General features: G+C 36.2%; 2 protein-coding genes across 7 annotated transcripts in view; one reads left to right on the top strand and one right to left on the bottom strand.

Moving 5' to 3' along the window:
* Positions 1–15,569, bottom strand: part of AP5M1 (adaptor related protein complex 5 subunit mu 1) — a 23,273-nt gene extending 7,704 nt beyond the window's left edge. For 4 of the 6 annotated variants that reach the window (XM_026480313.4, XM_057318317.1, XM_044377649.3 and 1 more), the window contains exons 1-7: positions 15,045–15,569; positions 10,159–10,804; positions 6,805–7,032; positions 5,297–5,436; positions 4,321–4,406; positions 4,114–4,232; positions 967–1,063 (exon numbers count right to left, since the gene is read on the bottom strand). In XM_026480313.4, the coding sequence (XP_026336098.1) occupies positions 967–1,063; positions 4,114–4,232; positions 4,321–4,406; positions 5,297–5,436; positions 6,805–7,032; positions 10,159–10,804; positions 15,045–15,118 (1,390 nt within the window). In that variant the 5' untranslated portion in view covers positions 15,119–15,569. Of the gene's footprint in view, positions 1–966; positions 1,064–2,271; positions 3,728–4,113; positions 4,233–4,320; positions 4,407–5,296; positions 5,437–6,804; positions 7,033–10,158; positions 10,805–15,044 lie in introns of those variants that run through there. The other 2 variants (XM_057318318.1, XM_044377651.3) reach the window with 2 other exon arrangements.
* The window catches only part of EXOC5 (exocyst complex component 5), a 57,337-nt gene continuing 57,068 nt past the window's right edge, over positions 15,551–15,819 (top strand). Inside the window, exon 1 of the mRNA XM_026480311.4 lies at positions 15,551–15,819. Within this exon, the coding sequence (XP_026336096.1) occupies positions 15,793–15,819 (27 nt within the window). The 5' untranslated portion in view covers positions 15,551–15,792.

Here is a 15,819-nt window from a genome sequence, read left to right as displayed (position 1 = left end):
ATGTACAAAGTCCTGTCTTATCCTACCTATTCTGGGGATCCTAATCCCTAGTTTAAGAAATATTTATCTAGGGGCGCCTGGGCTCAGTCAGAAGATATTGGGGTCATGAGTTTGAGCCCCACGTTGGGTGTAGAGATTACTTAAATAAATAAAACTTAAGAGTTCTGCTTATGTTTAGCTAACATTTAACCTCATTCTAGTTACTTTTCTGTTCTATGCTATTATAAATATTTGATCTGCATTAAATAATTCTGAAATCATTTATAAAATGCTTTTTGCCTCCCTGTGTTTTCATATACAGTATATATGTTTACTTACAACCAATAAATTCACTGAAGGCTGGAAAACTTCTTTCTATTGCCATCCTACTCATAAAACGGAGAGGGCACTAAATAATGCTGATTGACTATAGCATTTGCTAAAAATATTTAAAATTTTAAATAATAATCACATCTAACATTTGTTGATGCTACATGCTAAGTATCATGCTAGGCACTTGGTCAATATAATTTTATCTAAATCTCCTAACAATACCGAGATAAACAGTACTATTATTTCCATTTTACAGATGAGGAAACTAAAACTTTGAGAAGTTTACTAACTTGTCCAAATTTATGCAGCTAATAAATTATCTGAGCCAACCTCAAACCCCTGTCTATCCAATACCGAAGCCCCTGGAAACAAATTCTGAATAAAAGAATATATTATAACCAGAGCAAAACAAATCCAACTTTATACTAAAGGCCACCTCTATGCCAATCCTTGCTCGCCCAGATCATTTTATAAGAGAAGGCAGAGGCCAATGTAAAGTACACATACTGTTACACAGGATAGGATCAGGTCAGAATTTTTATAAACTGGGATTATTCTCTCATCTCTTTCTGTTACATTTTAATTTTATCTGAGGTAATAATTGCATAGCATCATTTTAATTCCCTCAAGTTAATTTGAATCTGTACAACTTACGTGTACTTATTTTTGGTTTTCCTGATGCAAAAACTTGAACTGAATGCTGATCCGCATAACAACCAGTGAGTGTATAATCTAAGATCCTAAAATGAAGCTAGAAAAAGAAGAGAAATATATCAAATTGAGGTGATTATTTGATAAAAGTGATGGCCACAATTTTTCCCTTGACACAATATTAGGAATTTCACATAGTTCACACACACAAAAAAATGTGTGTGTGTGCATGCGTGCATACATACACACATACACATTTCTCCTTCGCATTAGGACCATTTCTTTGTAAGGCTGTTATCATGAAGTGCTTAACACCCACCAGATACTTCACTAATATGGTCTCTAATCTATGTTGCAAAGCATTCCTATTTTACAAATAGGGCACTGAGGTTCAGAGATGGGAGGAATTAGCATCCCAGAATGTAAGTAGCAGAGCTGGCAGGTGAACTCAGACTCAACTGACAACAAAAGCTGGTGCTTCTCCCCTTAGGGTGTCTGGTATTCTGCATATTCTCTTCTACCTCTAAGGCTATATGACTGTGATATACTTCAGATCATAATTCTTTCACAGGCAGAAATGTATACACTTTCTAGCAAAACACAAGAATGCAATTATTAAAATTGAAACAGTTTATCTCATGTTTGGAGAGAATGAGATGTTCTGCTTAATTTTCTGGAAAACTGAAATTCAATATTTCTAGAACTAAGCTTGGAAATCATCCTTCCTCTCACCTATGAAACCTTTCTAAATCTGGATTTAATTGATAATGTGGCGTCATCAGTATAAATGCCAATTATTATACTGTGCTATTGTAGGAAGAGCCATTAGTAGTACTTTCTCTGAAGGCATAGTGGTCTGGTGTCTGAGTCACAGTGATAGTCACATGAACTATCAAAGGTCTGTGTCTTATCGAGGGAGCTCCAGTCTCCTTTTGCTGTGGTACTCATATTTGCTGCTAAAAGCTCCTGATTTTGCAATATCCTGCTATCTTTTCTACACTTCTTCTTTCATCTCCCATCCTTGCAAATTTCTCCCATTTCCTAACTTTCTCCTTTTGATTACCAAATTAACTGATCCACATACATAGAATGTAAATTTTCCGATCTAAGCAATTTTTTTTCCTATTGCAACTCATATTATTTCTAATTGTAAAGGGTTTTTGCTTGCTTATTTGGTATAATTCTGGATTCTGGAAGTTAGAACAAGATTCATTTCCTATAACTAAATACTAAAAAAATAAAACTATTCAGTGAACACAAATATGTATTACATGTTTGCAATGAGATCATAACTGAGTAGGTGATGGAAATGAATTAAAAAAGTCATAATCCTTATCTTTGCAAGATCTACAGTGTAGTAACATCCCATATTTTTTCTAAAAAATATCTGGAAGTAGGAATTTTTATAATAATCCTTGAAACAAAGCTTGTAGATATATCTGAGGCCAAGATAGAAGAAATGAGTATCACTAGTATACTTCTGACTTCACTACCATTTCTTCTAATTGTTTTTATTATGTAGATTTCAATATCTCTGATTTCTCTACCATTCTATTTAGGTTTTCCTGCTACTTTTCTGATCATCCCTTCAATTCCTCTCACTGGGTCTTCTAAATCATCTACTTATTTTTTTTTTTTCTGATCTTATTCATTTCCACTGCCTCAAATATTTTTTCTCCACAGGTAACTCCTAAATCCTTATACACTGTTGAATGCTCTCTTGAGAACCGAGCTCCAGGTTTTTACCTACCTACTGGACACTTATATTGGGATATGTTGCTATCACCAGCAACATATATAATATGTACCCCACTTCTTCCCAACTTTCTCCATATTAGTACTTTTTCTAAGTATATTCATCCTTCATCAAATATTTACATGGTAGGTAATGAACTAAATGTTGGTGTTAAAAATAATGAATGAATGGCACTCATCTGGTCCCCGCCCTCTTGGAGCTTCAAGTCTGATTTAAGCTACCTTTTTTTTTTTTTTAAATGTTTTTAAATCTTGGACTTAAAACTTTTTTTTGTTTCTATATTTAATTAGTGACCAATGCTTTACCTTTATCCCAGCTTCTCCAGCAGTCTTTCTTTCTTTCTTTCTTTCTTTGACACTCAGCATCATTAACCTACTACCTTTCATCGGGGATCAAGTTTTATTATTTTTTTCCTACTCACCTTCTCACATCCATTCCAGATTGATCTTTATAAAGTATTGTTTTCTTTTCTTTTTTTTTTTAAGATTTTATTTATTTATTCAACAGAGATAGAGACAGCCAGTGAGAGAGGGAACACAAGCAGGGGGAGTGGGAGAGGAAGAAGCAGGCTCATAGCAGAGGAGCCTGATGTGGGGCTCGATCCCATAATGCTGGGATCACACCCTGAGCCGAAGGTAGACGCTTAACCGCTGTGCCACCCAGGCGCCCCTAAAGTATTGTTTTCTGAAAGACCACTCCCATACTCAAAAAAACTGTAAACGCTTTCTAACAAAGGAATAAAAGTCAGAATGCAAACCCTCCAAAGCTACAATCTAGACCTAAATCACTTATCCAGCCTAATGTGTTACTACTATTTCTAGCATTGGTTCCTAAGTGTGCCTTGTCATCTTTCATTCCTTTGATTAAGTCATTTATTTACCTATATAAATGTTGGTCAGTCTTCAAAGTTTCATTTTCATGCTTATCTGGGCTTCAGAGTTTTGCTTAAACTCCATCTCTACTGCAAAGCTTTCCTTGACCACTTTGGTCAGAAGTGCTCACTGTTTCCTTCAAATACCAAAAGCAGTTAGCATTGATCAATTACTGACATGCATCAGTGGAAAATTTCTAGAGGGCAAGGGCTACATCTTATATTTTTTATATACGAATCTTGAATGTGATAACTAAGAGCTGGGAAATAGAACTTGGTTACTTTGATGTGTTAAGGTTATACTTAACTGTTTCACCTTAAAAATTTTTTAAGTATTAAGTAAAATAGAAAGTGACTAATACTAAACAAAAAGAAATCTTACAAAAATCTAAAAAATGACTTAGCACAGACAAGAAGTTCCCCCACAAAAACTAGCTAGAAAACATTAAAAATCAATTAGATATATGAAATTTAAAAACAAGGGTAGGGTTTCTAATGTAGTGATCCACATAAATGTATTTACCTTTAAATATGCTGTACCTCCAATGCAAATCTCATCAAATGGCTGCTTCTCATGACTCTTGGCTCCAAAAGTTACAGTTCCAGAAAGACTAATTTCCATCGATTTGGGGAACTTCTGTCCTACAAACACAAATGTACCAGTTAACTATTTTAATGTAAGTACATTCTACAACAAATGAGTGAAAAAAGTCAATAAATAAAAGCTCACCAATAATCCAGATCAATAAGCTTTTCTCTCGAAATACTTCAAGCTGGCCAAAACTAACTTTGCATTCCACATGTGTGATTGGACCTCTTTAAAAAAGAAAAGGACACAACAGAAAGAAAAAATGATCACAGAAGAGTTTGAAGAGATCTAAATCAAATCTAGCTAATGTTACTTAATAGAAGGACAGCATAAAAGCAGATTTATTTTCAAGTTTGAAGAATAAAGTAGAACAAAAAACAAGTATTATATCTCAAAAAACACCAGAAACACAATAAAAGTTTTTGGTGATGATAAACATTTCTTTATTAATTCTAAAGACAACTATTAGATCATATAGAACATATTAATACAGTTCTATGGATTGACATAACATTAAAACTATGATTTTACTACATGTTTAGGCATCCTATGAAAAGAACTATGCTGTAGAACAAATTTAAAAGCAGAACTGTTCAGGAAGTAATCTTATGTTATCATTGGCTTAATTCACCAGGTAGCTGACAGTTGGGTTTGACTAGTATGTAGAGCACAGAGAAATTGCTAGAAATAAAGCCAGCAGTGAAATAATCCCTAAAGAAGGGATTGGCTTATGTTGGCTTAAGTTTGTATTTACTAGTAAGTTTATTTATTTATTAACATTTTTAAAATTTAAATTCAATTAATTAACATATAATATATTATTGGTTTCAGGTACAGGTCTGTGATTCATCAGTCTCGTATAATACCCAGTGCTCATTACATCACATGCCCTCCTGTATTTACTAGTAAGTTTAACTAGAAAAATGAAGACACATTTAAAGGTAAAGAGATTATTTTTATGACTGAATTTTGGTTCAGAATCAGCATTCATTTGAATAAAATAAAGTTTCTAGATCTTAAAAATAAAGTAAAAAACAAAGATAAATAATTTACTGTAGGGCAATGGGAATGTACTAAGAAAGGGAGAAATCATGGCATCACATTGTTTTATTCCTACCTATTATAAAAAGGTATACGAGCTTCACAGAATTCAAAATTATTTTTCACACTTTCATGAAGTTTTAAATTAACTGTTATTTTTACTTGTATTTCTTCCTCTTTCATTTGATAAAAACCCAAAATTGGTGGGACTGGAACCTGGAAACAAACATAAACAAATCTTTGTATAATTCTCAGGTTATGGGTCTAAAATACCAATGACAATTGAGAAAAAGGCCTTGTGGTAATGTAGTTATTATGTACAGATTACTCCACACTGTTTTGATAACAGATGAGGGAGCCATTATTGTTCTAAGGGTAGGGATTTTTCCTTCTCTGTTTCCAGAGATAAGAAAGGTGCCTTACAAATGTTTGCAATACATTGTTTTTCCTTGTTTGCTCATCCAGGTTCCCCTCCTTCAGGTTCTCTATGACCTGCAACCTGAGATGTGCACTAGACATACTGTTCACTGACACCCTGTTCGTAGTTCCTGCTGCTCACAGTTCCCCAGGTGTATCTTGTGACTCCCCAACCCCTAGCTCAGCAGTAGCTTCCTCAACTGCTTATCAATAACTGATTGAAGGAAAAACTATCTGTAGGCTGAAGTAAGCCAACCACCCTTTCTGGTACATTTGAAGTGATAAAGAGACTCTACTTATGTAGTATAAGGTTTTAGAGTTACAGGTCATGTGGAAGCAGAGAAAGCCAGTTGGAAGAGAAAACTGAGTAGCAGAGATGAGACAGACATAGACATTGAGTACAGAGTGATTTTAATTTTGATTTCTGATTTTAATTTTTGATTTTCGCAGTACAGGCTGAGTCTACCTTGAATGACACTGGGATTGCCTCTTACGTTATCAAAATAAATTCCCTTTATGTAAGCTAGCTCGAGTGGGTTTTTCTAAACTACTAATTCAAAATCAGGACAAAAGACAAATGGTATAATAAAAAGAAGGTTGGGTTTTAGAGTGTGGAAAATCTGGGTTCAAATCCAGACTCTGTTACTTATCAGTTGTAAGAACTTGGGCATGTCATTTAACTTCTCTGAGACTCTCCTCATCTGTAGAATGGGGCCAGTAATACCAATATTAAGGATTTTAAAAGTATGGAGAAAACACCTGTAAAGTGCCTAGGACAACGTCTGACACAACAGTTATTCAACAAACAGTATCTATAAATAATATTATGTATTTGTCACCCCAGCTGACTGGAATTACAGGAATTTTATGTTCATAATTCAAACCATGACTGAAGTATACCAGGATCTATCCTATGACCATGGAGTCCTTATTAGGGAACACTTTAAAAAAAAAATCTCATTACTTTGAAAACCATTCAATGCTGTTACAGACAGAGAAGAGGTATCTTATTCAAGGACCTGAATCTTCATCTTCATTCATCAATTACTGCCTCGTAAATAATGAAAAGTTCTCATGTGGGCCAAAAGTACTAATGATTTACTTACAACAGAATAAATTCATAAATACGAAGATTAGCAAAGTCTCAACTTTTCCAAGGTTGTTTACCTGCGAAGTATAGTAGCATAAGTTGAAAGACTCTAAAGGAGGAGTGAATGGAAATTTGTAAGGTCCACTAAATGCAGAATCATCCATTGCATCAATGCTACTAGAAGTCAGAATGGCAGAGTCAAGAGAAGTCACACAAGGATGAACTAGAATGTCCTGAAGTGGAGACCCATTGGTGGGAAGACTCAAGCTGATGGTAACATTTGGCATGATTCCTTCTAAATCACACTGTAATAGAAACAGAAACAGATATTAGCAAGATCTTAGAGGAATACATCTTCTGGGTGAGGCTTTTCTTTTTTTTTTTTTTTTTAAAGATTTTATTTATTTACTCGACAGAGATAGAGACAGCCAGCGAGAGAGGGAACCCAAGCAGGGGGAGTGGGAGAGAAAGAAGCAGGCTCACAGCGGAGGAGCCTGATGTGGGGCTCGATCCCATAACGCCAGGATCACGCCCTGAGCCGAAGGCAGACGCTTAACCGCTGTGCCACCCAGGCGCCCCGGGGTGAGGCTTTTCTAAATTTATCTGAGTCATTTCCCAGAACTTAACTCATTTTTCTTTCGAGGTATTGTTCTTGCTTTCTGTGTTCAGGTTAGTGGTTCTGTTATACTCTCAGATATCAAGCAGGAACTAGGAGAGACTTCCTAGAGTGCTCTGCTTACATCTAAACCCTTAAAAAGCTATTTTAAGTCCATTGACATCTCTCCATTCCTATTGCAAACACACTGGAAGAGGCCCCTACAATTTCTGTCACAGCCCTCTAACTGTATCTAGATTCGCTTTCCTCTAATCAAGTCTATCTTCGGGAGCTAACTTAAAACAGGAATTCTAAATGTATTGTATCCATGTTCAAGATCTTTCAATAGCTCCCCCTCAGTTTTGCATTACTTTTAAACCTTTCATTGTTTGGCTCCCATCTACCTCTTTAATAATTTTCTACCCTGCAACTGGGAAGCCAGTATTCTTGGAAGGTTATGGAAGCTGGATATGACAGCTTCACAGACCTCTCTGCTCCTGCTTTAAGGATGTGGTGGCCAGATGCAGCACTTTTCAGAACTTTCCATGAATTTAACAGATAGACACGGCGGCATCTCAGACTTATCTATGAAGTCTGGCTTCTCCAGACTAAAGTCATTAGTGACTGTTTCTGTAAGGTTGCAACCAGAATATCAGTATTTTTATTCTCTCAACTCCTCTAACACCTGGTATGAGCTTCACAAAATTCAAAATGAAGATAATTATTTCCATTTATAATAGACTTCATAATAAAACTTTAAGTACTAAGCTCGTGAAGAACTTTTAAAAAAATGTTTGGCTAACAGATGTACTATTTACATACAAACTTAAAGAAACATTTAGTGCATGAATTATGGCACTTTTTATTTTTTAGCAGAAAGCTTTTTAAAGAATGAAGTTCTCCATCATGATAATTTGTATAGAAACCAATCCAAAATTCTTTTTATTTTTAGCAGAAAGCTTTTTAAAGAATGAAGTTCTCCATCATGATAATTTGTATAGAAACCAATCCAAAATTCCCACAAGCAATAAACTAGGGTCAGCCTATCAATGAACTGAGATATTTAAACACCATGATATTAATTAGTAGCAAATAATATGTAACATATTCCCTATTTATTGCCACAGAATGAAAAAACAAAAATGGTGAATTTTCCTTTTATTTCACAGACTTATGAGAAAGGATTCAACTATTTTATGACATAATCAATGAACACCTCTATTTTAGAGCCATTTATAATAGTTCTTTCTTTTTTTTTATTGGGGGCAGGGACAGATGAGGGAGAGAGAGAATCTTAAGCAGGCCCCATGCCCAGTGCAGAGCCTGACATGGGCCTCATCTCACAACCCTAAGATCATGACCTGAGTCAAAATCAAGAGTTGGACGCCTAATCGACTGAACCTCCCAGGTGCCCCATCATTTATAATAGTTATTTCTAATAAGTTAATAACTGGAAATGTATTTTTGATCATGATAGGAGTGAGTTTAAAACAGACACATAAATTCTTAAGTTACTTTAAGGTTAAAGCAGAAAAGAAAGACCCAATTTGTCTGCCAGGACTGTTCTAATTTCCTGTTCTTGAAATCTACTTTTATCTATAGCATTTGTATATAGCCCCTCAACATTAAGTTTGATTAAAAGCTTTATATTCATAAGTGCAGAGAATAAAGGCTATCAGAAAAATAAAGACATCTAAGATTATTGATGTGTACTTGTAGAAATTATAGAGGGCTTTAACTTTTGATCATTCTTCAAAATGGCACTCAATTATGCTGTTACTCCTACTGTCATTTCCTATTTTCTATCCTGAAACCAGAGAACCCTACATTAACCTACAAACTTGTTTAAATAATGTAAGAACCCTTCAAAATGGTTTTAGATATTAATTCAAAGATTTGTCAATTTCATCCTTTTAGAAAAAATGCAAAATAGGTATGATGGTTTTAAAATATATTCACAAATTCTTTGACATTACTCTTTTCAAAAGGTGAAGCCTAATTCTAGTCCCCTTGAATGTGGACTGGACTCAGTGACCTGTTTCTAATGAACAAAAAGTGGTGAAAGTGATGCCATCTGACCTCAGCCGAGGTAATAAAAAGGATAGCTTCTACCTGTGTCTTCTCTTTGTCTCTCATCATTTGATCTATAGGAAGCCAGTCACCAAGTTGTGAGGATATTCTTAAACAGCCTATTGAGAAGTCCACATGGAGAAGAACTGAGCCCTCCCACCAACAACCAGCACCAACTTGTTATCCATGTGAGTGAACCACCTTGCAAGTAGATTTTCCAGCCCCAATCAAACCATCAGGTGACTATAGCTCCAGCTACAATCTTGACTGTGATCTCATGATAGACTCCACACTAGAAGTTCCTAGCTAAGCTGCTCCTGAAGTCTTAACCCATAGAAAACTGAGGATAATAAATGTTTATTTTGGGGGTAATGGAACAATCCAGTATGCAGCCATATATAACTAATACAATTCATAAGAAGGGGCTCAATCGGTTGGGCATCTGCCTTTGGCTCAGGTCATGGTCCCGGGGTCCTGAGATCCAGCCCCACATGGGCTCCCTGCTCAGTGGGGCGTCTGCTTCTCCCTCTCCCTCTGCCTTCTGCACTCTCTCTCTTTCTCTCTCTCTCAAATAAAATCTTTTTAAAAAATTAAATTCATAAGGAATCCAAAAAGGTAACGTTGCAAAATTTCACATATTTAATGACTGCTGCTTATGATAAAAATCAAGAATGTCATATAGCAATGTAAAATAAAGTTAGAAAATTTTACTTTTCTCCATAGGTATTCAATGGTATGATAAAACAAGTGTCAGAGAAAATCTCACCTTGCAAGTGACTGCTCCAACAACCTGCCATGTATCTGCTATATCCTGTTTATCATATTGCATGGATTTTACCTTTTCAGTGATAGAAATAGAAACTTGTGGTTTTCCTTTGTATGTTCCAACTTTCCAGGCTGGCTGTTTTTGTGGATGTGTCACAGAAGCAAAATTAATACTATCCAATGAATTCTGTAAGTTGGCATCTAACAAAGTTCCAAATGGACAAGCTTGTAGAAGCAAATCAGGCAGTTGGTTCAATTTTGTATTTAACTCAGTGTCATTTTTTTGACCCAAGTAAAGAAAATCCTGTATCCCAAAAAGAAGTTCAAAGCTTTGTGAAATTCCACTAATGCTAATTAATGGTGGACGAGGGGATAAAGTTTGTTCAACTAATGGAACACAAGCATATATCATGTTATTCTTCAGAAAAGCAACAACTGGCCAGAGTTCTCCACCTCCTACTAGGAGTCCATAGACAGATGTTTTATTGATGTGCGAACAGCTATCACGACTTGCTACGAAGTCCTTATCATCATCCAATAATCTAAGTTCAAAAAGCAGTGCTTTAAGAAAGGGACCATCTTCAGGAATAGGCACATAACTTGTTCCATTGAAGACTTTGGCTCGTTTTTCAACAGTTGGATACCGTCTGAATTATGGAAACAAAAATATTATAAATGGTTCTTCCAAGGAAAATAAAAATAGAAAAATCTAAAAAAACCCCAAAACAAAAACAAACCCCAAACACAAGGCTAACAGTAATAACAACAAAACACACAATAACAAATACATATACCCACAAAAACCAGAACCAAAAAAATGTATCACATATTAAATTTCTATTGTAGTAACTAACTGTTGTATACTTGGTATATTATCTCAAATAACAATGTCATTATTTATTACTGAAAATGGCTCAATTTAGTTAATTTTTTTAAATAGGTAGAGCACATAGTTCTAATTCAAAATTCTTGGCCACTCAGATTCCTGCTTGGTAGGCCAGGAATGTACACTTGGACACTTTTTAGGCATCTGTAAGGACTTTTTTTTTTTTCTGATTCCATCTTAGTAGAGCAGAATCAAAAGAAGTGGTTCAATTTAACCTGCCATAATTTTGGATTCACTAGTTGAGATGATACAAATGTAAAACGAATGTTCTAGTCTACTCAATTAATAGTGAGTAACAAATACCAAGTCTTCTTGCCAACTCCTGAAAATATAAGAATATTTCAGAAATAAAAATGTTTATCTCTATGGCCCTGAAAGATATTATGAGGTAATAAAAATAAAATTTGAATAATTTTTTATGGTTTACATGTTCTAGACTGAACAATAAGTTACTGATTTATCCTTTTTTTGGGAAAAAAGACTACAAGATGCTTTTATTCATTTACAAAATGTTACGTCACATTTTCTTAGTTTTAAAAAAAGATGTGCTTTCCCTATTCATTTTCTCTCCACTCTGATGTCCAGAACAAAGTCATTTACCGGCTATTAACTTCTGGGTAAGTCACCTAACTTCCCTAAGTCTATTTTCTTATTTGTAAAATAAAGGGGTGTTGAAACAATATATCAGCAATTCTCATCAAGAATCAAAAACACATCTGGCCAGAGCATTTTTTTTTCACCAATACCCCTAATAAGACATTGATGTTTACTAAAAATTTTTAAAAGAAAAATAGGACTGTATTCAAAGTTATCTGTATATTAGTAAACTTCACTCACTCACATTCTGATGTACTTTCTTGATTGAGAAAGGAAAAGAATTAGCTAGCCCTCCAGTAATGGCTTAGCAGCTGAATGCCATTTCCTTCTCTGGGTCTCTGGATAAGAATAGCTGAGAACTTTGGACTAAACTCTAGCACAATGTCTTATCCTTTGGTTATCTAGAGGATAATTTAAGTCCTTCTTAAGTGTAAGAATCTCAATATTGGATGTAAAGATAAGAAGTTAATCTGGGACTGTACACAATACCTTGATATGTGCTCAATAAATATTTTTATTGGATGACTCAACCTATCATTTCAGGTTTATTCCAGACCTTTTCTAAAATAGGGCTCAAACTCTGGCCCTATAATTATGGGGTACAATGACAACCTAAGCCATACTTAAGCTGATATTATTACTGTATATCTGGACAGCAAACTTCTAAATGAGGATCTAAATCAAGTTTTGTTTTGGGAAAATGTAATTACATACAGAAAAGACCATCTGCTTGTAAAAATCTTAAATGATGGCCATTAACCTTTGGCATATATGTGGATAATATGCCAGAGTATGTATGTTTAGCCCTTACACCAGGCCCAAAAGGTCAGATAATGGAAAATAATAAAACTAATTTCTTTAATGATACAGAATTAGTAAGTGACAGATGAGTTATTTGAGCCCAACTTGATGCCTCCACAGAGATGTTGAAAAGCCCACCCAAATATATCTGAATTTTTCTCCTGAAATATCCTGAGTACAATGAGAAAAAAAAAATCTGAAAACAACAATGATGTTCCTCAAGGAACTTATTTTTATAAGCAGTGAAAAAAATCTTATCTCTGTAAGGTATTAGGAAAAGTTACAAAGCCACAGATGTAAACACAGTATGGTACTGGTCCACGAACAGACAAATAATGTAATAGAACTGAAACAGACCAGTATTTATAAGAAAATATAATCAACTATCAATAGGCCCACAAATCAATGGAAAAAATATATATATATACTGAAAAAATACATTAAACATACAGGAAAACTGGCCCACACAATAGAGAAAAATATAATGGATTCCTCTATTAACACCACATCTGAAGATGGATTAAAGACCTAAACATGACAGATAAAATGATAAAATTAAGAGAAGATAATATAAGAAGACAGCTTTGGAAAATCAGGGTAGAGTATGACCTCAACAAAACTCCCAGTACTAACTACTTTGACTGAAATAAAATTAATGGTTTCTGTTTAGTCAAGTGATACATAAAGTTGAAAATGACAAAATGAGAGAAAATATCTGTAGTAGCTAAAAATGACAAACGCCTGGTATCAAGCAAATACAATGAATACACAAGAATACACAAAGGATTTTCAGGAGAAAATTAACATGAAAACAAACAGACACATAGCAACTCTCAAAGATAAAAGGGACAAGGATATGTACAAGCAATCCACAGAACAGAAAATCCAGAGGGCTAACAATCACTGCTACACAGAGAAATGCAAATGAAAATGAGATATCTTTTACAGCAATATTGACAAAAACTAGAATAAAGGTTAGGAAACAATGGAGATAAAGGAACATTTGCTCACTGATGATGAGAAGAGTGTAGACTGGAGAAAGTATTTTGAAGAGCTAATTATTTGGCAATATTTAGTCAAAGTCAGCATAGATAGGCCCTATGAGACTTTTGAGGGTATCTACTGCATTACCATTCTGATGGCTGAGTTGGAGGCAGCCTGGGATTATCATCACTAGGGGAAGGGGACAGGTAAAACATGGAGGATGTAAACCATGGAGTACAACAGAGCAATGGCCTAGATCTGCACTGTCCAAAATAGGAGGCACTAGCCACATGTGACTATTTAAACTTAAAATTAAACAAGACTGAGTTCCTCAGTTATAATTGTCACATTTCAAAAGCACAATAGCTACATGTGGTTAGTGGCTACAATATTAAACAGCATAGATTTAGAACATTTCTCATGTCCATCATTGCAGAAAATTCTGTTGGACAGTGCTGCTCTGGATGAACACACAGTAACATAGATGTTTCTTAAAAACAGTGCTGAGAAGTCTGGCAAATATAAGAAAATGAAGTCTAAAGCACACTTAATTGTGTAATTTGAAAAATGCATAGACAAACATGCAAATAAAGGGAGAGCAACAAACATATAAGAGTTACCTGGGACGAAGAGTAGAATGGCAGAAATAAAGATAACTCAAATGAATATATAAGTACTTTGGATGAACCAATGAGGCTCCTGAACCGTACTAAATATTATTAAACTCCTTACTTGAGGTACAACAACAACAAAGCAAGCCAGGTATCTTGGGAGAAAATGGTAAACTTTAACTCTGATACCCTTAGTAACAAAAAAATGTTTAGGTTGTGAAGAGGGAATTTTTCATATCCGCACTGCCAACCACTTTCATTTAAAACCACACTCATCTTTATCTGCCTCAATGTCAATGCAGAGCTATGCTACATCCCTACAGAACTTTCCTCAGGGAAGAATAAATATGTTGGCAAGAAAGAACAGTCAATAGCCACTAAGAATAAAAAGCGATACAGATTACAGAACTGCCACTTACATTTTACAATGAGTTACTGTATAATTCTCATCAGAGAGCTATTTTGATAAAAGTGGAGTCAGATCAGCTTACACCATCTAAGAAAAAGTGAATACGATTTTTTTTGTACTTTTCCAGTTTTCTTAAAAAAATCAGGAACTTTAAAGTAACCCATCTAAAAGTGTTTAAGAATGAAACATAATATGAAAATGAGTCTTTAACTGCTCAGCAAAGATTTTCCAGAAGAATGAGCTAAAATGTCTGTGAATGACCTTCATTACGAATGTAGAAAAATCTGAAACATGTTTAGTGCTCAATAATTTTCCTTTCCTCTCCTTTGGTCATCTCCATCTCAATCCTAAGCAGGTGAAGTTAATTTTAAGATACAATAATACTAATATTGAAAAACACATAATGCTTAATATGTGCCAAATATCAACACATTTAATTCTCACAATACTATTAAGTAGCGACGTTAAAATTTCCATTTAACAGATGAAACAGAGGTTAAGTAACTTGCCCAAGGCGGCAGACAAAGACACATCCCAAAACTACAGTACATCATCCATCCCTCCGATCCATCACCCCTGAGAATTCAAACTGCATTTACCTGGAGAATCTGACGGTGCCACAAAGTGGAGTTCCCGGCTCGTGGCTAATGAGCCACACTGCCCGCTGGGCCATGACAAGCCACTAAAGCATCAGCTCATCCCTGAGGTCGCCACGGAAAAAGGACGCAGACCGGCTTTCTCAGACGGGCTCCTACCAGAAGACGCGAGGCTCACCCAACCTGGGCCACCTTCTGCCCCACCACAAACAGGATGGGCTCAGCAGAGACGCTGGCTCCTTCAGGAGAAGTTACTAAAACCTCTGAGTCCCTCCTGTCAACACATGCCACAAAAGTTCTATGAATCCTCACCTAGAATGCCGAGAAGCATTCCTCCCCAGGAACCCCCGTACTTTCTTCCTCTAAGGTCCACTTCCGGGACGGTGGCCCGCAAGGATCATGGTTCCTCACAGGCCCAGCGACAAGTCTCTCTGCCGTTCGCCGGCTGCAGGCTTCCCTCTTCGGCCCCCCCCGACAGCCAACCCGGAGCGCGCAGCTCCACTTCCGGCGTACGAGGCGGTGACAATGGGAGCGGCGCGGGCGGCGCCAGGAGGCAGCTGACAGGCGTTTGCGGCTTCGTTTCATGGCCGCCCTCCCGCCCAGCCTGGGCTCTGTGGGGAGTGGGGGAGTCCGCGGCGGCCCAGAGCCAGAGCTGGCGAGCCGAGTGGGGACCTGTGCGCGGCGCCGCTGAGGCGCAGCATGTGAAGAGGAGACGGCTTCCAGTGCGAGGCGAGCCTCTCAGCCGGGCGGGATGGCTACGACGGCCGAGCTCTTCGAG

Source organism: Ursus arctos, unplaced genomic scaffold, assembly GCF_023065955.2.
Source record: "Ursus arctos isolate Adak ecotype North America unplaced genomic scaffold, UrsArc2.0 scaffold_25, whole genome shotgun sequence".
Taxonomy (NCBI): domain Eukaryota; kingdom Metazoa; phylum Chordata; class Mammalia; order Carnivora; family Ursidae; genus Ursus; species Ursus arctos.
This window is presented reverse-complemented; position numbering and strand designations above follow the sequence as displayed.